Below are 24,681 nucleotides of genomic sequence, written 5' to 3'. Positions count from 1 at the left end.
ACACACACACACACACACACACACACACACACACACACACACACACACACACACACACACACACACACACACACACACACACACACACACACACACACACACACACACACACACACACACACACACACACACACACACACACACACACACACACACACACACACACACACACACGCCGCCTCAGGCTGACAGCCTCGGTGATGGCAGCTGTGGTTTGCGGTTACCCGTCCGACCGTCTCAGGATCACAAACAGCTGAAGAAGCTTCATCTCAGAGTCGAAGGCAAAACATCAAAACATCAAAACATCAAAACATCAAAACAAACGCAGTTAGAAGATATGAGGAGACCTTTAAAATGCAGATTCAACCTAAAATCTGATTTCCTGTTACAACATCCTGCGTTTAACATGTGACTTTAGTGAAAGTAGAGAAAGTCTGCAGCCACAGACCTGAACCCTGCCTCCTCTGCACAGACCTGAACCCTGCCTCCTCTGCACAGACCTGAACCCTGCCTCCACTGCACAGACCTGAACCCTGCCTCCTCTGCAGAGGCAGCATGTCAGGGAGGGAAGCATGGCTCAGCTCTGACACCTGCGCTCATCCCGGCTCTCCGGAGCTCTGTGGCGGCCCCGGGGGGCCGGGGGGGGGCAGGGGAGGGCAGGGGAGGGCCGCCGGTAAACAGCGAGAAATAGAAGCAGGAGGGAGGAGACACACACGCACACACTTCTGCTGCTGCTTCATGCGTAGAGTCAAGTCACGCACAATACGGAGTTCGTGTTTCCGGTCTCTGGAAAATAAAAGTCTGAGAGTCTGAGAGGAAGACTTTTATTTGCATATATATATATATATATATATATATATATATATATATATATATATATAGTTTATTTCAGCAGGCGTTATAAGACTGTGAGAGCAGAGGAGCAGTGACATTTATTACACTAATGTTACTTGTTGTTTCATTCAAAGCGTCCGTTTTCTGTTTTCTGAGCTGTGCTGTCTCTCTATATCTTATCTTAACTTCTTTATTTATGCGTTTACTTTTTTAAACTTTTGTACTTTTTCATTATGTATATGATATTTATTATGTATATGACCTGTTACATATCTGTATGTGGTATATGAACATATTTATTTATCACATATATATTTACGTAATGACTGATTTCATTTATTGTGCATAAAAACACATTATAGCAGACTAAAAAACACAATAAACGAGGAATCTATTTTAAAGGAAATTAAAACAGATCTTCACATAGTGATGGTGGTACAGTTATGACTTCAATTGTTGGGAATATTTAAGTATCACCTAATTAATAAAAATTTAATTTCACCCTCAAATAACTCACAGAAGCTTAACGTAATGCTGTAAGTGAAACTATGAAACTGGACGTTTACTCGTTGGCCACCAGTAAAATGACTCGCATTTAACCCCAACTCCACGCCTAACCCCCCCTGTACACTACAGTCAGAAAATCCTATTTAAAAACATATCAGAAATACTTTATTATAATAATATTTTTAATATTATTAATATTTATATACATTGAATATACACACACATATATATATATTTTATTCATGAAGTTTTTTAATCATTAAATGGTGGAATAATAACCTAAAAGTACAAATATAATCCAGATATTTCTAAATTTCCCACCTAATAAATAAAGGCTGTGCAGCCTTCTCTCTGCTGAGATAAATGCTTGAGGTCATTTTAAAATGGCAACTAGAATTGCGGACCTTTATTGTGAAGGTCTAACCGCTGAACATCCGGTGTCGTCCTTCTTCTCCTCCGTGAACTTGACGCGCCATTTTGTCCGCTCGCCGCGCCCGTCCGCCGGCGGCTCACTTCAGCTCCGTGGACGCAACTTCGGGCGTTTTCCTTCGCCGTTCCTCCCGTCCACGGTAAACTCACGTTTCACCGGATAAACAACAGAGTCACCTTTCCGTCCAGCCGTCCCGTCACCGGCGCGTGGCCGTTATTTGTTTTTTTCTCGGGAAAGCGAGGACAGCAGAAGCCGGGAGAAGCGGACTTTCCAGCGGACCGGCAAACTCCGCCGTCAGCGTCCATGCTGGTCCCCGCACAGGTGAGCGAGGGCGGGGAGACGGTCCGGTGTGACCGGGTGTCGCTGTCTGTAAGTTCACTTTTACTCTACCGGCTGTCGCTGCCTTCTAACGGCTTCACATCAACGGTTCTCCTGGTGTTATAGACAGCCCTGAGGTGAACACACACACACACACACACACACACATATATATATATATATATATATATATATATATATATATATATATATATATATATATATATATATATATATTTATTTATAACCTCTGGTCTGCTGAGAGCTGAGATTTGTTGTCTGATGGTTGTGTGATGGGACAACTTTATTTACTCTTTATTGTCTTCATTAAATTGCGGTTTGCGGCTTGTTTCTGTATTGTTTTGTTGGTTTGTGTCTCTGCTGGACTGCAGTCTTGGATTCTTGTGGAGCGAAAACTCAGAGAAAACACCTCAGTTATAAAATCAGTGTGAAGCGTTTCACGTAGACATTTAAGCAAACTGGTTTGTTCCGGGAGCTGCACATCAGATAGTACAAGACCTGCAGCAGGAAGAGGAAGAGGTGCAGCTGGAAGAGGAAGAGGCACAGCTGGAAGAGGAAGAGGTGGAGCTGAAAGAGGCGCAGCAGGAAGAGGAAGAGGCGCAGCTGGAAGAGGAAGAGGCGCAGCTGGAAGAGGAAGAGGCGCAGCAGGAAGAGGAAGAGGAAGAGGCGCAGCAGGAAGAGGAAGAGGCGCAGCAGGAAGAGGAAGAGGCGCAGCAGCAAGAGGAAGAGGCGCAGCAGGAAGAAGAAGAGGCGCAGCTGGAAGAAGAAGAGGCGCAGCAGCAAGAGGAAGAGGCGCAGCAGGAAGAGGAAGAGGCGCAGCAGGAAGAGGAAGAGGCGCAGCAGCAAGAGGAAGAGGCGGAGCAGCAAGAGGAAGAGGCGGAGCAGGAAGAGGAAGAGGCGGAGCAGGAAGAGGAAGAGGCGCAGCAGGAAGAGGAAGAGGCGCAGCAGGAAGAGGAAGAGGCGCAGCAGGAAGAGGAAGAGGCGCAGCTGGAAAGAAGAGAGGCGCAGGAAGAGGAAGAGGAAGAGGCGCAGCAGGAAGAGGAAGAGGAAGAGGCGCAGCAGGAAGAGGAAGAGGAAGAGGCGCAGCAGGAAGAGGAAGAGGCGCAGCAGGAAGAGGAAGAGGCGCAGCAGGAAGAGGAAGAGGCGCAGCAGGAAGAGGAAGAGGCGCAGCAGGAAGAGGAAGAGGCGCAGCAGGAAGAAGAAGAGGCGCAGCAGGAAGAGGAAGAGGAAGAGGAAGAGGCGCAGCAGGAAGAGGAAGAGGAAGAGGCGCAGCAGCAAGAGGAAGAGGAAGACATGCAGCAGCAAGAGGAAGAGAAGCGCAGCTGGAAGAGGAAGAGGCGCAGCTGGAAGAGGAAGAGGCGCAGCAGCAAGAGGAAGAGGAAGAGGTGCAGCAGGAAGAGGAAGAGGCGCAGCAGGAAGAGGAAGAGGCGCAGCAGGAAGAGGAAGAGGAAGAGGCGCAGCAGGAAGAGGAAGAGGAAGAGGCGCAGCAGGAAGAGGAAGAGGCGCAGCAGGAAGAGGAAGAGGCGCAGCAGGAAGAGGAAGAGATGCAGCAGTTCAGGCTCAATAATATGGTGATGCTGCTTCTGCACGCTGGATACACCTGCACCTGTGGAGCTCAGACCAGCTCACCTGAGGGTTTGCACCTGAGCACCTGAGCACAGTCTGTTGTGAGTTGTGTGTTGTTCAGCTGCTGTAGCATTAAGCGATATTTCGAGACGGAGTGAATATAAACTGAAGGCGAGCAGACGCAGGTTACCTGTCGGCCACCTGTCGGTTACCTGTCGGCCACCTGTCGGCCACCTGTCGGCCACCTGTCGGTTACCTGTCGGCCACCTGTGGACTGAGTCACCGGTTCAGGCTGAATACCTGACCTGTAGGTGGGTGGGGGTGTCCACTCCGTCACCTACAGTTATGAGAACTAGATTATTCTCTCTAGTGGCACAATGTCTGCAGGTGAGCTGGACTGTGGGCGATGTAGTTCTCATAAGGACCGAGTCGGGGGCGTCTCCTCTGATGATCTGAGTCCTGGACCTGGAGGGAACCAGATCCAGTCTGTAATACAGCTGGTGGTTAAAGAGTTCTGCTTCACAGTTCAGATCTGCGGACTCACCTGACGTCTGTTTCCCCCCGGAGGATCTGGGGGGGGGATCATCTGCTGCCTGGTCTCCTCTGGCGGAGACGAGGTGAGCGAGCTGCTCTGTGATCGTACTGAATTATTTCTCTCCTCGCAGCTAAAAATAGCCGACTGTCCTGAACACCTCGCAGCACACACACACAGGCAGGTTGTACTTCTATACTTGTGAGGACCCTCAGTGACATAATGCATTCAGCTTAACTGTTTGTATTTGTTTTATTTTTATATACTTGAACATACGATTATTATGAAAGGTGTGATATAAACACTAGGGCCGCCCCCGACTAAAGGTTTTCCGGGTCGACTAGTCGTCGAACGTTTATGATGTTAATTGAATTATTTAAATATATATTTTGTGGGGGCATCAGAAAATGGTTTGAGTTCCAGGGCTGAGAATTTTAATTACCATTGTTAACACCGTGCTGCGTTACAGAGGAAAACAGAACTGTAATAATGAGCCGTTACAGGTGGGGTACGCGATTCTGCAGAAACCCAGTACCACGATATACAGCGAACAACGACACAATAATGTAACTAACGTTAGCTAGGCTGTGGGTTAGCAAACTGTCGCTACAGCTGCTGCTGCTAAGCTAACAGCCAGAGAGGACGAGACGGTTTCCCAGAGCAGCACAGCAGCTCCAGACAGCGACGCTCACAACTCTCCTGCTGCTACAGCTAACATCACAACAACAGCAGATCTTAAACTAGAGAGTCAGCTGAGTGTCCGCGGGCAGGTCGTTTAACGTCACCTGACACACACATCATGGCTGAACAGTGCTGTGCGGCTCGGTCCGAGCCTCTTTGTGTTTCCTGTTCACAGAGCCGGGGCTGAGTACGAACACCGGAGGGTTTCAGCGCTCACGCTGAACGCACAGCTAGCGGACCGAGAGGAGATATTCAATGAATCTGACAAAAAGACGTGTACTGCATTAGAATCGCTGACCCACCTTTAATTATTTTACTTTACAAAGCGCACGAAGCGAGCCGCCTGTTGCTAACGGCAAAAGCGGTAAGTTAATGATTCTGAACAACCAGCGAGCAAACTGAACATTTTGTTCATTTATTCCAACACAGTAACGTCACACAAGTCTCGTTGTTCAAAACACGGGAACAAATAACTCCCGACTTCGTATAACGAATAACGTTACTCACAAGTGAACTCGCTCCTCTCCCGCTTCACGCCTCTCCTTTAACTTTTGACTTGATTTGTTTCCAGCGAGAGACTGAGTTTATAAAGCGGCTTTACTGTTGCTGCTCTAGAAACATTTAGTTCTGTTTAAAATGTTCAGCTCTGATCCTTCAAGTCTCTAAACCACGTCCCTGTCCTTAAACCCCGGGACTGAGGACATTTCTTTAACACTTCCTCGTCTGAGTTCATCAGTCAATACTTTAGCTCCGAGATAAACCGATCGATTAATCAGCTGATCGGTTGGCCTACAAAATGTTTCGATATAAAACAGGAAAGCAGAACCGATTACTTTTCATTTCTGCTTAAAAAAGATTTGAACGATTAATCAGTTGTTAATTTTGGATCAATAGTCTGAGCTGCACGTCTCGTCAGTGCTGACTGTTTTCCAAAGCGTGCTGTTGACTTTCAGATGGACTTTTTTATTTTTACAGATTAAGGACGTGGTTATCACAGAAGCCTGGTGATGGTCTTTGTGGTCTCCTGCGATTCAGTATTGCACTGCCGTAAAGTTTTTAATGTGTTGTGTAGTTTTCCTTCACAGCCATTTGTTTCTGTTTGTTTTCTGGTACAAACCTCTCAGACTCTTAATAGCTAAAGAGTTAAACGTGTAAATCATCACACTTGTCGTAGTGGGATTATTGCTGTGTGGTAAAGCAGGAAGTTCACAAAGTCTGCACTTGTAACTGGGACACACATTAATCACTAACTAACTGCTCTTCATGCAGAAATGAGTGGAAATCAGTGGACGTTCGGTTTTTGGGATCAAAAGTTTTTCCACCTGTGTGCGTCTCCGCTCGCTTCACCACATTCACCTGCGGTCGTCACCTGAGTTTAACACACCCAGCCACGTTTCTGCAGTGCACACATATGATGAGTGGTGTCGGTCGCGTAACGCTGAGTGACCGCGTTACTTGAGATGTGGTCAGGTCTCACGGTAGTAACGGTGTCGGTGCGGTCTTTACTGCGCTTCATCGACCTGCTCATTGGATAAGCACATCTCCTCGCAGGCTGCAGACACTGGTTTCGGGTGTTTCCTCGAATGTTGTGGTACTACAGTAATAAATTCCAGGACGTACTAACTCGGCAGTGAAATGGCGTTACTTGGCGTTGTTTATGATTGATGTTTATGAAGCTGAGTAAAACCAGGAAGACTCAGAAACCTGGTGGAAATAAGTCTGTTTATGTGCTGCAGAAACCAGTTTATTAGACTTTCCTTTGACTCTTCCTGAGCGGATATGCATACATTTATTCTCTGTCACAGAATATGAACCGTATCATTTAATACAGCGGCGGCTTTCAGCTGCACTCTCTCTGAACTGCTCTTCACTGAATCAGTATTAGGATTCAATTACCATAAGCACCTTTAATGTGAGCATACGCCCTCTCACAGAGGAAACCCCACGCTCCACCGTCCTGCGCCGCCATGTCAGATAATCTACAAAGGGCAGGTATTTATGGGGCGGGACACATTAATAATCCGTTAAAAAGACACCTCTGCTTCCCGACGAAGGAGCTGAGCTCTGACGTCTGAACACCAGCGCGGTCTGTCGGTGACCTTTTCTTTCTGCCTTCGCTCGGCGCTGCTGTTACAGATGGAGGTTTATAATGGCTTCCTCCATCTCGACAGAAACGAGACTCCGGGGAGCGACCCTGCATCTTTTAGTGTTATGCTAATGGAGCCGAGCCGGGGGGGGGGGTCATAATAACTATATCATGACAGCAATAAACAGAGGACTTATTTCTTATATCATTTATTTAAAAATCAATAAATAGGAAAGAGACAGAAGGAGATGCCGTCTACAGGCGGATTTTACTGTCCCATATTCAGATAGATATCATGCATTTCATCTTTTCTGTTTTCTGAGTTTTTAACAGAGGTGAGGTAAGGAAGTATAATGTTTACATGGAGGCAGTGAGTTACGCTGCGAGCTACGTTGTTTTAGCCTACAGTCAAACTATAGTCATGCAGTCAGACTGTCCCATCAGAGCAGCCGAACCAGCAGTCAGCAGCTCCTGTCTGCAGTGGACCCGTGGACGGACAGACAGCTGTCTCTGGATCACTGTGAGACTGAAGGAAACTTAGAAACAGCAGGATTCTCAGGCAGGTTCTGCAGCCGCTTTCTTGATTTTTATGGGCATTTATTTATTTACATGAGAGATAATGATCTCCTCATGAAGTCACGCTGAATATGAAAACGTGTATCTGGTCTGTGTGTCACAACCCGACTCCGGCTGGACAAGACTTGTAACTAGAAATAAGTTTATTTTACATAACTAAAAGGAAATGAATAGACAAAAGAAATACAACTAGGCCTGTCACGATAACTGCTTTTGTTGGACGATATATCGTCCCAGCAATAATTGCGATAAACGATATTGTAATTTTAATTGAATCGCATTCATCTGCAGAAAGCATCGGGGTTGTGTCGGTTGCAGCGAGGAGAGATGAAGAAATCTTTAGCCAAATAATCTCAAACTACAGGGAACTACATTGTATATCTGAAGTAAAAAAGTCTACAAAGGGAGGGAGGAGATCAAACAAACTGTTCACATATGAAGAAGCTGCAGGAGCCTGTAGAGACCCGGACAGAAAGAGCGAGAGGGGCTCAAACCTGCCGCTCCTACTGAGACCGACGACTGCGACCACTCTGAGCAGCGTGCAGGGAAATGAATTACTGTAGAACATATTCATGTGTTTCCCTTTTCCCTGACGCTCTGACAGGTCGTGAGCCCCGCCCACGCCGAAACTCCTCCCAGAGAGCAGACGACGAGAGGACAGAAGCAGCGCGACCAGAAAGGCCAGAAAAACGGGTCTCAGCGTCGTCGTTTCTGTTCATTCAGGCCTGGTGAGAAAAGCAGCGTGGCAGCCAGGACAGCGAGAGGCTGACTGCCACCAGCTTATATATCTTGCAGCCAGATCAGATGAGCTGCATTTCCCCAACAACCCGACTCCGCCCACATAAATACAGACATTTAACATATCGGTTTCACTTTTACGAACAGTCGCAACGACGTCACCAGGCAGAGAGGGGTGGGCGTCTCTGCGAATCTGTTAGATTCACATTTGATTGGTTCAGTAAACAGAAAAGTGGGCTCTGTTTTCAGGCTGCGAGCCAAACCATTCACTCGTGGTTTTCTCCTTCTGCAATATGAGCCATAACAAAATAATAAAAATGTGTGGGGAAGTGCTTTTTAATGTTTAAAACGGGCTACAGTCATGTGGAAGGAAATTACGTTCTCCGTGCGTTCACTAAGGTGATGCAGCGAACGCTAACATGCGTAACGTTTCCACAGAGCTGATTGACTGGGCCGATTATTCTGACCGCAGTTGGCTGAAGGTTTGTAAAGGTGGAGTCTGGTCTCTGGGGGGGGGGGCCTGCTCAGAGCGCCGTCACAGTGTTACAGTTCCTGTTGTTTTTAGAGCACCTGCCTGCACCTGTCCCTTTCGCCTCACCTCACTTCCTCTCACTCTGCTTGAGGAGGCTGTTAAGAAATGACATCTTTAAAAAGACCCTATTAAGCCAAATAGCATTATTTGAAATTAACAAGTAGTGTAGGCTGAATAAGCCCACGATGCTCCGAGGGGAAAACACAGGCCAGAAAAAACACTCCACAGAAAGATGCCTCCAACAAATCTGTGAAACAGCCCCGAGTCATTTTTCTACCTGTGAGTCTACTGTGGAGTTGTGATGATTCAGCACTCAAGGGCACAAACAGCACAGACTCAAGGTGCTGCAGCAGCGAGGCTGCTTTCCAACGCAACGTGCAGGAAATATAAATCTCCCCCAGCCGCTCCTACTACACAAACACAACATCCTGTTACAGTATCTGTGGGGCTGCAAGGACTCGTCCGTTTCTTTGCTGGTTATTCTGCAGACTGTGTTCTTGTGTCATCGATTAATCGTTTTGTCTCTGAAGTGCCGTTGTTATCTCTCCGAGCCGAACACGACTTGTTCAGGAGGCTCGCTTTGTCCGACCAACAGTCCGAAATCCAAAGACACTCGGTTTACTGGAATATATGACGTCATGTTTCAGGAGCTGAAAATGGAGAATGTTTGGTATTTCTGCTGATCGACGAATCATTTCAGCTCTAAACATGCGTCCGCGTCAGTTATTATTCCGTCAGTGTCTCCAATAGTCCTCCATGACCAGCGCAGACACACACTCTTCTCTGAAGATGAACTGCGAGGCGAGCGTAGTCGGGTAGGGTAGGGTAGAGTCGGCTGTTCAGCGTCCGGCCGCTGCCCTCTCACCTCCTTCACTCTGTCACGTTATTAATGATGCACAGAAATCAGTTAATAAGAATCGCGGCTCTTATGTGAATATTTACTGTCCAAGCCGTTAGAGAACGTTTGGTACATAAGTCTCGTCAAAAAGCCGTCACTTTAACAGAACGATGAAGTCAGCAATGTTTCAGATTCATTGTATGAAAATAACTTCTGACAACTTATACCTTCATTATTATTTGTGACAGAACACTTTAAATACGCTGTTTCTGTTTTTCCAACAGCACTGAGAGGTCGGTGTTGTGGAGCTGTTGTTTGTTCATCGATCCAAAAATCAGTTTTAATATCAAGAAAACAAACCAGCAGTCATACGTCATCCACTTTAATGTGTGATCTGCTGTATGTGCGCAGTGTTTCTGCAACTCCCTGTAGATCTGAAGCCAGCAGACAGGGGAGAGCTGCGAGTAACGATTCTTTTCATTATCAATTCACCTCAACTAATCAATTCATCGTTTGGCTTATAAAATAGTGAAAAATGCCCGCTAATCTCTCACAGAGATTGGATGTTGGAAATCCAATTTGTCACAGTTTTGGAATTTTAAATGCAAAACTTTAATAATTGAGGAAATATTCTGCAGACGAATCGATAATGAAATAATCATTAAACAGAAAATGTTTTTGCTTTAAAAAATGACTGAAACAATTATTCCATTATCAAAGTAGCTGCTGAATGACGATCAAATGGACTAATGGAATATCTGCTGTAATCCCGCTCAGGAAATGATAAAGTTCTTATGAACCAATAATCAAAGTGATGGGAGTCTGTGATCCTGTTGGAGGATCAGCTCTCTCAGGTCCTCTCTGAGTCACACGGATCTCCTGTTGACCTTTAACCTTTCAGAGTCTCAGCCGGCGGACGACACTTTGATCAGATTGCACGGCTGAGAGTCCTGCGGTGGTGGATTAACATGACAGATGGAGAACTCACTCAGAGATCAATACCTGCCTGCAGCCTCGTCTGTTGCCATGTGACCAACAGACAAACAGTGTAACAGGACGGGACCGGCACGCCATCCGTCACGCACGCCGTCCACTAACGCCACCCCTCCGAGCCGCGTCCTCGGCGCTCTGAAACAGGAAACGACCGGTTATATTGAACCTCTTTGAACGTGTTGAGCTGTATCAATATTGTGACTGCAGCGTTCCCGCTCTCATAACACAGCGAGTCAGCCGGGAGCAGCGACGCACCGTGAATATTCACGAGCTGAACCGATCCGCTGCCAGAAGTTGAACAAAAGAGGCAAAAAGTGAAACATTTCAAGTCTAAATGTGGAGACCCAGAAATGTCAGAAAGGATTGCAGCTTATCTTTCCACAACCGGGCGGGAAGGTGTGATGAGGAGGAGGCAGCGATACTGTACTCTGTTACAGAGAGGAAGAAGGCTGAGCAGGCTGTTCAGACAGGGCAGAGTACACAGACTCATTCATCACAGGACACCAGTACACGCAGTACGCCAAAATACACGCAGTACACCGGAATACACGCAGTACGCCAAAATACACTGCAGTACGCCGGAATACACGCAGTACGCCGGAATACACGCAGTACGCCGGAATACACTGCATTACACCGGAATACACGCAGTACGCCGGAATACACGCAGTACGCTGGAATACACGCAGTACGCCGAAATACACGCAGTACGCCGGAATACACGCAGTACACCGGAATACACGCAGTACGCCGAAATACACTGCAGTACGCTGGAATACACGCAGTACGCTGGAATACACGCAGTACGCCGGAATACACGCAGTACGCTGGAATACACGCAGTACACCGGAATACACGCAGTACGCCGAAATACACGCAGTACGCCGGAATACACGCAGTACGCCGGAATACACGCAGTACGCCGAAATACACTGCAGTACGCTGGAATACACGCAGTACGCTGGAATACACGCAGTACACCGGAATACACGCAGTACGCCGAAATACACGCAGTACGCCGGAATACACGCAGTACGCCGGAATACACGCAGTACGCCGAAATACACTGCAGTACGCTGGAATACACGCAGTACGCCAAAATACACTGCAGTACGCCGGAATACACGCAGTACGCCAAAATACACTGCAGTACGCCGGAATACACGCAGTACGCCGAAATACACTGCAGTACGCCGAAATACACGCAGTACGCCGGAATACACGCATTACACCGAATACACAGTACGCCAAAATACACGCAGTACGCGGAATACACGCAGTACGCCGAATACACGCAGTACGCCGAAATACACTGCAGTACGCGAAATACACTGCAGTACGCGAAATACACGCAGTACGCCGAATACACGCAGTACGCCGAAATACACTGCAGTACGCCGAAATACACGCAGTACGCCGGAATACACGCAGTACGCCGAAATACACGCAGTACGCCAAAATACACTGCAGTACGCCGAAATACACTGCAGTACGCCGGAATACACGCAGTACGCCGGAATACACGCAGTACGCCGAAATACACGCAGTACACCGGAATACACGCAGTACGCCGGAATACACGCAGTACGCCGAAATACACGCAGTACGCCGGAATACACGCAGTACGCCGGAATACACGCAGTACGCCAGAATACACGCAGTACACCGAAATACACGCAGTACACCAGAATTGCAACTGCAATGTTTTGTTGTTGAATTTGTGAACAAAACATGTCGTCATGGTTACTGAATTCATCTGAACCTGATTCAGAAACTGAATTCATTGAAGCTGCAGATTGTAAAATCAGTTTTCTCGAGGGGGGGGGGCGATCTCAATATCACGCTAACACTGAGCCCTCTACCACCAACATCGTGATTTAAAAGCCAACATACATATGTATAAAAGTATAATTATAGTAGCTTTTACAGGAGTAAAACAACCCCTCGGAGTAGCCTGTCCTGTCCCTTTATGTAAATACAGAGTTAATATTTTGATGATAGAATAAGTAAATAGTATCCTTATCAAATCCGCAACAGTATTTATTTTGCAAAAAACCCAAAGTATATTAAAAGTATTTAGGCTCGATATATACTGTAGAAGGACAAGTATTCAGACCACAACTGAACTGAACCATCAAAAACTTGTTTGGTTCCTTCCTCCCCGTCTTTAGCTTCAGCTCACCGTTACTGTGAAGCTCTGTGATTGGCTGTTTGTTAGTGAAATGCAAATCAGGACCAACAGATTTGACCTTTAGTTCAGCTTGGTGCCTCAGCACACAACACGATATTAATAAACACAAAGAGAGGTGGAGTTTATCCCATAAGATTATGGTGTCATCAGGGAATGAAAAGGGATTAATCTGTTTAACTCACGTCGAAGGGTCTACGGGCCCTTTATGGTGGTGGAGGAGGTGGCTTATCAACTCATCGGATTTACAGATTATCTTCTGATTATATTCATGGTACTTTTATAGTTCTGTCCTTTGCAATCATTCAGCAGGACTTACAGAATATTTCATCTGAGGTGTTTCAGTCTGCAAATCGATGCCCACATACAAACTATTTACACAACACAATAGTAATAATGTAATGGTAGTGGTAACATTAATATTAAATGACAGCTACAGGAAGAATAATGTCAGTATTAGTAACAGAGCCAATAACAACACCTGTAGCAGCAGTTGTCGAGCAGGAACACGGGGGCAGCAGGTGGCCCACAACCACAGATCCAGACTCTGCAGGAACACGGGGCAGCAGGTGGCCCACAACCACAGATCCAGACTCTGCAGCCCACAACCACAGATCCAGACTCTGCAGGAACATGGGGGGCAGGTGGCCCACAACCACAGAAACTCTGCAGGAACACGGGGGGCAGGTGGAGATCCAGACTCTGCAGCTCCGGAGGCAGAAATACAGGCAGGAATTGCAATAATCCAGCCTAGAAGTAACAAATGCATGCACTAATTTTTGCAATATTGCGTAGGTGAAAGAAGGCAGTCCTTGAAGTTTGTTTCATGTGGGAGTTAAAGGATAAATCCTGATCAAAGATAACTCTGAGGTTCCTTACGGTGGTGCTGGAGGCCAGGACAATGCCATCTAGAGCAACTATATCTTTAGATAATGTGTCTCAGAGGTGTTTGGGGCCAAGTACAATAACTTCAGTTTTGTCAGAGTTTAAAATCAGAAAATTGCAGTTCATCAAGGTCTTTATGTCCTTAAGGCATGCGTGAAGTTTAGTTAACTGATTAGTTTCATCTGGCTTGATCGATAGATATAATTGGGTATCATCTGCATAGCAATAAAAGTTTATGGAGTGCTTCCTAATAATATTGCCTAGAGGAAGCATATATAAGGTGAATAGAATCGGTCCAAGCACAGAACCTTGTGGAACTCCGTGACTAACTTTGGTGTGCACGGAGGACTCACCGTTAACATGTACAAACTGAGATTGATCTTTGGTAACTGTGTTGAATGCAGCACTGAGGTTTTGATGCGTCACTGCTCAGATGAATGTCGTGCAGTGTGCGCTGTCTCAGTGCTGTGACGTTGTCGAAATCCAGACTGAAAGAAATTGCTTTGCACTAAGAAAGCTAAGTTGCTAAAAAAAAATCAACCTTTTCAATGATCTTTCCTAAAAAAAGGTAGGTTTGATATGGGCCTGTAGTTATTTATTCCTGAGGCATCCAGATTCGACTTAAAAAAAAAGGTTTAATAACTACGGTCTTCAAGGCCTAAAGCCCAAGATGACATCTTCATAAAGACGAAGAAAAGCATCAAATCCTCACAGCTGAGAAACTGAACAAGGTAACAGTTGGCATTTGTGCTTGAAAAATGATTTAACTGATTATCAAAATAGTTGCAGATTATTTTTCTGTTAAACGGTGAATCTGTTCAGCTCTGCAGTACAACAGCAGCTCTGTGACATCACAGCAAAATCACTGGAATTGAAACTCATCTGACCGGCCGAGCTCACGTCTCGGTTCTTCAGTTAGTGTTGATGAAACAGTGAATCAGACCTCCAGCTTCTGTTTCTCAGTGTCAGGAGCTCTTTTGTTGAAGGGATGAGTTTCTCTCCTCTCAGCTTCCATTCACATCCGAACGGGCTCCCACACAGAAACGTTAGCAGAGCTTTTGTGATGCTCTGAAAAGGATTTTGCTCTCAGTCTCTACAGCTTCATTGGTTTATCTGGGATCCTCTTTTGTTGCTATTGAAAACTAAGTGCACGATTATAAAGTGGGACACAAATTCAGATTTTGTCCCTTTTCTGTGCTGGAACATGAGTCTGAATAATGCTGTGTTGAATCTTGTGCCTGTTTGACAGAAAAACTGCATCAAAAACATTCCTGAATAAGAAACATTTGGGGGTTAAAAACAACACGTTATCAAAACAATTGATTTTGTTTTTCTTATTCCAAAACCTTTAGTCCCCCCCCCCCATGTTGCCATGGAGTCAGTGAGTTAGCTGTGAGCCTGTTTCAGCCTGTATGTGTTCACATGTAGTCAGACTGTCCCATCAGAGCAGCCGAACCAGCAGTCAGCAGCTCCTGTCTGCAGTGGACCCGTGGACGGACAGACAGCTGTCTCTGGATCACTGTGAGACTGAAGGAAACTCAGAAACAGCAGGATTCTCAGGCAGCTTCTGCAGCCGCTTTCTTCTCTGATTTCTGGACGTTTATTCTGGACGGATTATGGACTGAGACTCTTGAGAAGAAGGAGCACAGAGTGTTTTTAAAGTGCGGTCAAATCAGCAGCCTGTTGCTGCATGCACCTGCCCCTTTCACCTCGTCCAGTCGGAGTCTCTGGTGTTAAATATTGTTATTTGAGTCGGATCTCTAAATGACCTCGGAGAGCTGGAGAGCGTCGGGGTTGTGAATGGGGCCTTTGTGTTGTCTCATTCAGCCGGACGTCAGCTGCACTCAGCATGGAGAGGTTATCAAAGCCTAATCAGTCTGTTTCCATCATGGAAAACTCATATTGATTAATGTTAATCAATGAATATTAGGTGGGTGAAGAGGATTAGTGACATTAATGATCCAACGCTGACTCGGCTTGTTAGCCGCCTGTTTATGCCTTTGTGATTTTCATTTTGTGGCCAGCTCTGAGCTTTATTATTAAAATAAGACGGTACAACGTCACTGAAGCCACCATGACTGATGAGGACTGTTTACTGTTAGGAAGCCAGATGACTTGATTTGGCTGTTTCCTTCTCTGCTCCATCCAGTCACATCGTTTCATCGACACAGACACGAGTCATTTCACAAGTTCATAAAGTTGATAAAATGGTTTTATGATTCCCTAAAAGAAGGAGCAAAACAGTGTCACTGGGAATGTTTGGCCAGTTAGAAGTAGTTAGATAAATACAGGCTCGGGTCGGCAGAGGCAAAACATACACAAGCTCGTACATAACAAGGGCGAGTTTACTGCTTAGAGTTCCTTTCACAGTGACAACAAAAGTACATTGTCAGGTTATATAAACATATGATACCTGATGATACATGAAACAAGTCCCGCCTTGGTCACACTATATAGTCACACAAGAAAAACAATTGCATAGATAAAAATGTTAAAGAAAGACAATGATAATAATAATAAAGGGGTGTTACATTAAGACCACGTCAAGTTCGATTTTTAAACGAATCTGCAGCTTATAAAGACGTGACCTGTTTTTAGTGACAGCGAAGCCTCTTCAGGACAGAAAGCGTAGATCCTTCTGATCCAGTCTGACTCAGGCGTGTTGGCAGCAGCGCCATCATCATGATTACAGACAGGCACTGTGCTGCTTTACGGCTGAATGTGTGGAAATGTGGCTTTCATTTTGTTCGCTGCGTGGCAATAAAGATGGAAGATGAGTTCTATTCACTCTGTGATGGCAGTGTGGACTCAACTCACAGGGACAGTTGCAGAAATCACTTGGCACTAATTCTTCAGAGGTCAGGAGAAGGTCGAGGGGCAGTTTCTCCTCTTTCTTTCTTTCTTTCTCTGAAGGCACCACTTTGAATCATGGATGGCTGGAAAAGGGTGAGAAATTAACGAGAGCTCGGGGACAAAAATGTCCCTGAAATTAAGGCGACTGGAGCAGAAAACTGCAAGTGAAGACGTGATTAACTTTGCAGCTTTATATACCTTTATACCTCTTATTGCATACCATGTTTATCACAATTGGATTTGGTTTGGTTTGATTTGCCTACAAAACTTTTCTAAAATTAACTTTGTAAAACCCATTTAGCTCATTTTATAGCAACAAATTAATTAATACAATAACTTCAGCAAGACCAGGCTGCGAGCTTCCACATCAGTTGGAAATGTTCCGTAATTTCATCAGCTGGAAGAAGTCAACAAGATGGTTCATCAGTTTCTAGGTCAGGAAATTGGCAAGCTACAAGATTACCCATCAGTCATTCACGTTCAGACCAGGCTGCGGCAGGAAATGCTCCGTTCAAGGGAAGAAGTCAACAACGGTTCAAGCAGTGGAGTTTAACAACAGTGGAGCTGATGTCTACGCATGTCTGCAAGCATTGCCGTTGTAACTAACGTTATCATTACTGATGTGACTTTTTAAGGGGTTAAGTTATCTAAAAACAATAATGCTCAAATAATCTATAAATCAAATACTGCAGTATCTCAAGGGACACGAGCTGCTGTTGACCTTATAACTACTAGCAAGCTAAACTTACATTGGTGGCTCGCATAGCTGTGTAACTTCAATGTTACAACAAGCGTTTAGCGCCGACGTTAGCTGCTGTAGTTAGAAACGTCAGTAACCTAACCAGCAGCTGAGTTCGCTGGCATTTTAGCTCGTTGGACCTTAGAAGTGTAAGGCTGACAACAACAGGGTGCACGAGACCTGCTGTTACTTTTGAGCATCATGCGTAATTATCAAGGACGACATAATATACATATTACATAATAATAATCAGTAAATAACGACACATAATATTACATAATAATCTGTAAATAATTAGCATACAATTAATCTCTTCATGAATGACACTGTACATCTTAAAAAATGAATCAGATCACATTTATTTACAAGTTACATACATTTCAGTAGAAATGGACATTTGGTTTAAAAATGACTAATGATAAAAAGTGACTTGCGATTAATTGATTGAAAGTAAAAAAAATAAAATTGTTTGAGATTTATTTAACTAATAGATTAATTGACAAATAGTTTAAACCTTCAAACTCATGGATCTGTTTCTCCAACTGGACACAGGATCAGATTTCGTGTCCGCAGACCAGCACAGCCCCGAGGGATTAGTCATCCATCAAACGGCCTCGGAGCAGAACGATCTTCTCATCATCTGACTCCAAAGACGGTTGATGATGGAGTCGATTGTAGGAAACGTTTATTCTGTTTTCAGTCAAATCCAAACAGACAGACAGTAAACTGTACAAGCGAATGTTGTTTTGTTGGAAAAATCCCCTGAATTAACATCAAATGCCGACGTTTCGATGGTTCCAGCTTCTATAATAACACGTAGTGGATTTCTGAGTGCTCTGTGTTAGTAAACTGAATATCTTTGGGTTATGAACTAAATATGTCAACCTGAGCTCTGGGAAACATTTTTCATGTTTCTGATATTTTCGAGACCAAGTGATTAATTGGGAAAATAATCAGCAGATTAGTCGAAAATGAAGAATAAATGAGTTGCAGCCCTGCAAAGTGTTCAAAAACACAGAGAGATTTGCTCTCAGACTCCACTAATGTATAAATCTTATTGTGTCGACACACACGCCACTTATCCATTGGAATAAATGCTACGAATCAACAACAGCACGCTCCCAGAAATACGAAACAAAGAACCAATTTCTGTTAGCATTAAAGCTAAAGACTGATTTCTGTAAAAACACGAGCTGCTCAGCAGCAGACAGTTGGTGCAGCTTTAAGTCAGATTTTCCTTTCAAAGTGAAATTAGAAAAAGCTGCATGTAATTTCAGATACTCTGAAATCTTATGGTCATCAAGAGCCAAGTCATAAAATGAGACATTTGTTGGCATTTATTCCCAAAATGGCTGCGCTGTGTGGTGTTTTGTGCTGAGCTGCTTCATGTTTTCTCTCTTCTTCACTTTCTAATGAGTGTTCAACCAGCTGAGGTCAAAACAAAGCAGGAGGCATCATCAATCCTCCGAGCTGCTGTTTCAGAAATTAATATCAGCTCAGTCTGCAGTGTGTGTGTGTGCGTGCTCTGCCTGCGTAGTTTATTTCCATAGCTACTGTAGAGTCACACCTGCTGAGGTAAGATGTTTGACTGCACTCCAGAGAAACAGATGTTCCTGCACGGCCTCATGGGAGCAGGAAGTGTGCAGTCAGCAGGATGCTCTGTGAGCTCCTTTCACAGTAAACACACAGCCAGCATGTTCAAACGCACAAGTTTGCATTATCACGACGCCATTATGTAAACATTTACATTTGTACAAGATTTTAAAAAATGAACCCTGAAAAAATCAAGTTAGAGTAACGGACTGTAACTAGCTTTGTCATTAGCTGTTATTATTTCTAATCGACTAACCGTTTATTTGAGCCCAAACCGTGGTCTTTCCCAGACCAGGTCACGTTTGTGCCTAAACGTGTAACCAAACCATAACCACAGCGTTGTCACATCAAAAACCAGATTTCGAACCGATTGGAAGTCCCAGACAGATGATCGTCCTGTCGATATCACACAACACTTCGTCGCTCTATCTATACGTATTTTCTCTTGGAGGAGTTGTTGGTCGTTTTCCTCTCCAGAGCGGCTTGTTGGCGGCCAGTTGGCTTTTTGGCGCCCGTTGGCGGCTTGTTGGCGGCTTGTTGGCGGCCTGTTGGCGGCCCGTTGGCGGCCGTTGGCGGCCCGTTGGCGGCTTGTTGACGGCCCGTTGGCGGCTTGTTGGCGGCTTGTTGGTGGCCCGTTGATGGCTTGTAGGCGGCCCATTGGCGGCCAGTTGATGGTCCGTTGGCGCCTTGTTGACGGCCCGTTGGTGGCTTGTTGACGGCCCGTTGGCGGCTTGTTGGTGGCCCGTTGATGGCTTGTAGGGCCCGGCGGCTTGTTGGCGGCTTGTTAACGGCCCGCTGGCGGCTTGTTGGCGGCCAGTTGATGGCCCGTTGGCGGCCAGTTGATGGCCCGTTGGCGGCTTGTTGGCGGCCAGTTGATGGCTTGTTGGCAGCTTGTTGGCGGCCCGTTGGCGGCTTGTTGGCGGCCTTGTTAACGCTGGCGGCTTGTTGACAGCCCGCTGGCGGTTTGTTGGCGGCCTGCTGATGGCTTGTTGATGGCTTGTTGATGGCCTGTTGGCGGCCTGCTATCAGTTCGTGTGTATTAAAATCTGTACAGCATACGACACCCTCTGTCCTTAGACCCTCAATTCGAATGAGGAAAAACCCTTTAACAGGTAAAAAATGAAAGAAAGCTCAGGAAGCACAGCAGAGGAGGGATCCCTCTTCAGGACGGACCGACAGGAAACACGTGTCCTGCAGAATAGATTCACAACAGAAAGTCAGAGTATTTACCATTATGGCTTGTAAAACATGAGTGAAGAGGATGGATCCAGGAGGAGCAGCTTCAGGTGTCGCCCAGTAAGCGGGACCTGATCCACAGCGCCTCCTCTCCAGCACACACAGGGTATATAACAACACAACACATGCGCACTTGTATAGAATTTGTTGAGTCATTATGGGATGAATTATTTTGATAGCTGACACAGCTGCCAGTAATGATCCTTTTATTCCTTCAGTCTAATGCAAACACTTAAAAAACCTTAAAGCAATGCTGTGACGAACTGGACAAACCCCCGCCGATGTACGATGTCATGTACAGTTTGTCTTTTCCACGGAGGCCCACCGGGACCATACGGTGGAAAAATGAGTGATGTAGAAACGCGGACGCCGCGACGTCCTGTGAACCCGGCTGCTCTCTGATCTCCATCGCTGTGTTTCAACGATTTTCTCATTTACATATTTTCCTGTTCTGCTGTCAGACGACTGAACGAGGGTGAACTTTGATCGCGGCTCATATGTACTTTGTTGACCAGCCGTCATTACAGCGCTGCTAATGATAAAATCATTATTTTATGATCGTTGAACATAATCAGACAGAATTAACATAAATACAGTTTCATAACAGCATCTGTGAGAGCGACTGTACTGACATTTAAAATGACCGATGACAGGGAAAGCAAAGATGTTTAATTTGATAGACAGGAAATGACGTGCAGCAAAGGGCCACGGGCTGGAGTCGACCCCGGGCCGCTGCAGTGAGGACTCTCTACCCGGAGCTACTGGGGCGCCCCGAGACTTTTAACATATCTTTTGTTATGTCTTTTTTATTTCATGTGGACATTCTTAACTACATTTTCATAAATCTCGCTTTCACTTTTTAGGTGTTTAATCAGAATGAACACTGACTTACTGTACAGAGAAAAGTGCTGTAACAAGAGCTGAAACAATCAATTCACTTGACAGAAAATTCATCAGCAACTTTTCTAGTAGATGATTAATCGCTCAAGTATTTTTCTGTCAAAACTGACAAATATTCTCTGGCTCCAGCTTCTCCAGAGGATTTTCAGTTTTTTATCTCAGTAACCTGAATCTCTTGTGGACTGTTGGACGGAGCCTTACGTGTTGATTGATAGACGTTGATATATTTAATGAATAGTTTGCACCAGGTCTAACCCTGACCCCCGTCTCCTCACCCCCTCAGGCTGTGCCGTCGTGGCTGATCTGGGATCGGCCTGGAGGAGTTTAGGCTGCAGGAGCCTCTGTGTGTCCGGAGGAGGCGGCTGTCTGCGGTCATGAAGCTGCCCTGTTCTCTCTACTGCTCCCTGTGGTTCCTCCTGCTGCTGGGAGCTGGATCTCTGCTGCTGCTGGTCCGCCTGCAGGACCTCACCGAGACGGTCCAGCAGCACGCCCCAGGTCAGTGCTGTCACCGCGGTCAGCTGGCTGCTACCAGGCAGAGCTGAACTCTGATCAGCGGAGTTTAAACAAACACAGTTTTACTAACAGTCTACGTCAGAAAGCCTTTTTATAAACCTGCAATGTTTCAGTCGGCTTTTATTCTTCTTCTTGGTCTTTTTCGTCTTCGACTTCTTCTTCTGTGTTTCCTCTTCCTCCTCGGGAGGCCTGCAAGGCGAGTGTCACGTGACCAGCAGAGACGGCTGAAGGTGTCAGGAGGCTAGTTTTTGGTAGCCTTGTTAGCTTGTCTGCCTGTACTGTAGAGGAATGTAAACAGTGAAGAAGAACAGAAAATTAGTTCAACTTTCTACAACAAAAAGAAAAACACAAGATCAGAACAATGTGAAACTTATCATAATATACTTATAGTTAATATAAAATCAATGATCATTAGAAACTACCTGAAGAGTCGCAGCAGCTAACCTTCCTCCATCATATGACATTTTATGCATCAAGAAGTCACAATTTTAAAACCACGTAAGGATCCCTTCAAAATAAGATACTTTTCAATTTCCATACAGCAGTTTTATTACACAGTTTTCCCCTTAAAAACCTGCTGGTCTGTCGCCTCCATCAGCTCTGATCACAATGTTTAGACAAATATCAGATGAGCTCAACTCAATGCTGCTGAAATCATTAGACAGCAAATGTAATGTTCACTAATCACTTCCTGCTGAAATGTGTCCATTTTAACAATCTTTCAAATAAAAAGTCAACATCACGTCAGTTGGGTCTATCAGACACAGTGTAATAGCAGCTCGCACAGAGCTGCAGTGCTGCCTTTTACAGCACATTACAGTGATATTACCGTCCTCGGCAGGCTGTTAGAAATGCGTATCACATTGACGTGACAGTGAGCAGCTGTAACGAAAGAGTTTCCCCTCAGGGATCAATAAAGTGTTTCTGATTCTGATCCCGTCCAACATGTGATACAACAGTACATGAAACCGCTTCAGAATCCTGAAGATAAACTAGAAAGAACAACCAATACCAGCAGGGCCGAGTGGGCAGATGACCATTGAGCGAGTATTTTTGTCACCTAACTCTGTTTTGACCAACAAAGTAAGAGCTGTAGGCTAGCGTGGTACTCCCTCAGGCCTGGGCGGCGTTGGACCAATGTTGTAATACTGGGGGACAGTCGAGAGAAGCTGTGTGAATGTTAAGCCTCGTTTGAAGCCAACTAAATAACGAGAGTAGCAGGTTGGATGCCAGTAACTGTTTTTCATGTTGCTTTTTGTGGAACTTTATACTACACCGTTAGCTCAGCTAGCATTAGCTTTGTGGTTATACAGAAGCCCGTTCTGCCGGTCTGTGTGTGTGTGTGTGTGTGTGTGTGTGTTGCTGCTGTATGTAAATTTACCTGATAGACATGCCCTGAAGGTAACAATATAGCTACATGTGAAAAAGAATTGGTCAAATACAGGAATTCAGTTGTGTAATTTTGATTAGCACCCAGCAGCTAGCTTGCTCAGAGCTGTAGTGGCCCGCTGGGTGGGCATGGGCATCAGAAGCTTGCGCGCAATGCATCCTGGTACATGTAGGCACTGACAGCATGGCTCCGCGAGCAGGAGAACTCTGCTTTCTCGGTCAATATAGCACGCACTGAGGAATTTATTGCTTCAATCGACTACATTTACCATCAACACTGAATGGACATCCTCATAAAAGGCGCCGAATTTTCCCTTTAAGATACTTTAGAACACTTAGTGTACTACTTCTTCTCAGAGTCATGAAACACACATTTTTAGATTCAGTGTGACTTACACTTCCTAAGGATATCATTATCTCCAAATAAAAATCTGTAAAATCCACTTAGACTCCAGAGAAGAAAGCGGCTGCAGAACCTGCCTGAGAATCCTGCTGTTTCTAAGTTTCCTTCAGTCTCACAGTGATCCAGAGACAGCTGTCTGTCCGTCCACGGGTCCACTGCAGACAGGAGCTGCTGACTGCTGGTTCGGCTGCTCTGACGGGACAGTCTGACTGCATGTCAACACATACAGGCTGAAAATAAACAGGGCTCAAGTTGCAGCTCACAGTTCACTCACTGACTGCGTTCCGATCGCCGAGTAGTTCTCTGCTCAGTGGACGGCACAGGGCGTTCAGCCATGTTCAGTTAGATTCCAAACTGTAGGGAGCAAAAAATGCTCCGTTCAGAGGGAGCTGTGATCCGTGGAGGCGAACTGATGAACCATTCGCCGGAACATGTGTGAACCTCGGGAACATGTAGGAACCTCAGGAACATGTGTGAACCTCAGGAACATGTGTGAACCTCAGGAACATGTGTGAACCTCAGGAACATGTAGGAACCTCAGGAACATGTAGGAACCTCAGGAACATGTAGGAACCTCAGGAACATGTGTGAACCTCAGGAACATGTAGGAACCTCAGGAACATGTGTGAACCTCAGGAACATGTGTGAACCTCAGGAACATGAAGGAACCTCTGGAACATGTAGGAACCTCGGGAACATGTAGGAACCTCAGGAACATGTAGGAACCTCTGGAACATGTAGGAACCTCGGGAACATGTAGGAACCTCAGGAACATGTAGGAACCTCTGGAACATGTAGGAACCTCAGGAACATGTGTGAACCTCAGGAACATGTAGGAACCTCAGGAACATGTAGGAACCTCAGGAACATGTAGGAACCTCAGGAACATGTGTGAACCTCAGGAACATGTAGGAACCTCAGGAACATGAAGGAACCTCTGGAACATGTAGGAACCTCAGGAACATGTGTGAACCTCAGGAACATGTAGGAACCTCAGGAACATGTGTGAACCTCAGGAACATGTAGGAACCTCAGGAACATGTGTGAACCTCAGGAACATGTAGGAACCTCAGGAACATGAAGGAACATGTAGGAACCTCAAGAACATGTGTGAACCTCAGGAACATGTGTGAACCTCAGGAACATGTAGGAACCTCAGGAACATGTGGGAACCTCAGGAACATGTGGGAACCTCAGGAACATGTAGGAACCTCAAGAACATGTGTGAACCTCAGGAACATGTGTGAACCTCAGGAACATGTGTGAACCTCAGGAACATGTAGGAACCTCAGGAACATGTGGGAACCTCAGGAACATGTAGGAACCTCAA

The 24,681-nt window shown here is 45.6% G+C and overlaps 2 protein-coding genes across 2 annotated transcripts in view; one reads left to right on the top strand and one right to left on the bottom strand.

Moving 5' to 3' along the window:
* The first annotated feature begins 1,677 nt into the window (after positions 1-1,677).
* The window catches only part of LOC122875088 (carbohydrate sulfotransferase 8-like), a 59,915-nt gene continuing 36,911 nt past the window's right edge, over positions 1,678-24,681 (top strand). Inside the window, 2 exon segments of the mRNA XM_044193847.1 lie at positions 1,678-2,140; positions 21,330-21,541. Of these exon segments, the coding sequence (XP_044049782.1) occupies positions 21,421-21,541 (121 nt within the window). The 5' untranslated portion in view covers positions 1,678-2,140; positions 21,330-21,420.
* Positions 19,340-20,555, bottom strand: LOC122875196 (bile salt-activated lipase-like). The gene is made up of 2 exons (XM_044194069.1): positions 20,420-20,555; positions 19,340-19,956 (listed from the first exon to the last, which is right to left on the bottom strand). Exons 1-2 carry the CDS (start codon positions 20,553-20,555, stop codon positions 19,340-19,342), a joined length of 753 nt encoding a protein of 250 aa, XP_044050004.1.

Source organism: Siniperca chuatsi, linkage group LG4, assembly GCF_020085105.1.
Source record: "Siniperca chuatsi isolate FFG_IHB_CAS linkage group LG4, ASM2008510v1, whole genome shotgun sequence".
Taxonomy (NCBI): Eukaryota; Metazoa; Chordata; class Actinopteri; order Centrarchiformes; family Sinipercidae; genus Siniperca; species Siniperca chuatsi.
This window is presented reverse-complemented; position numbering and strand designations above follow the sequence as displayed.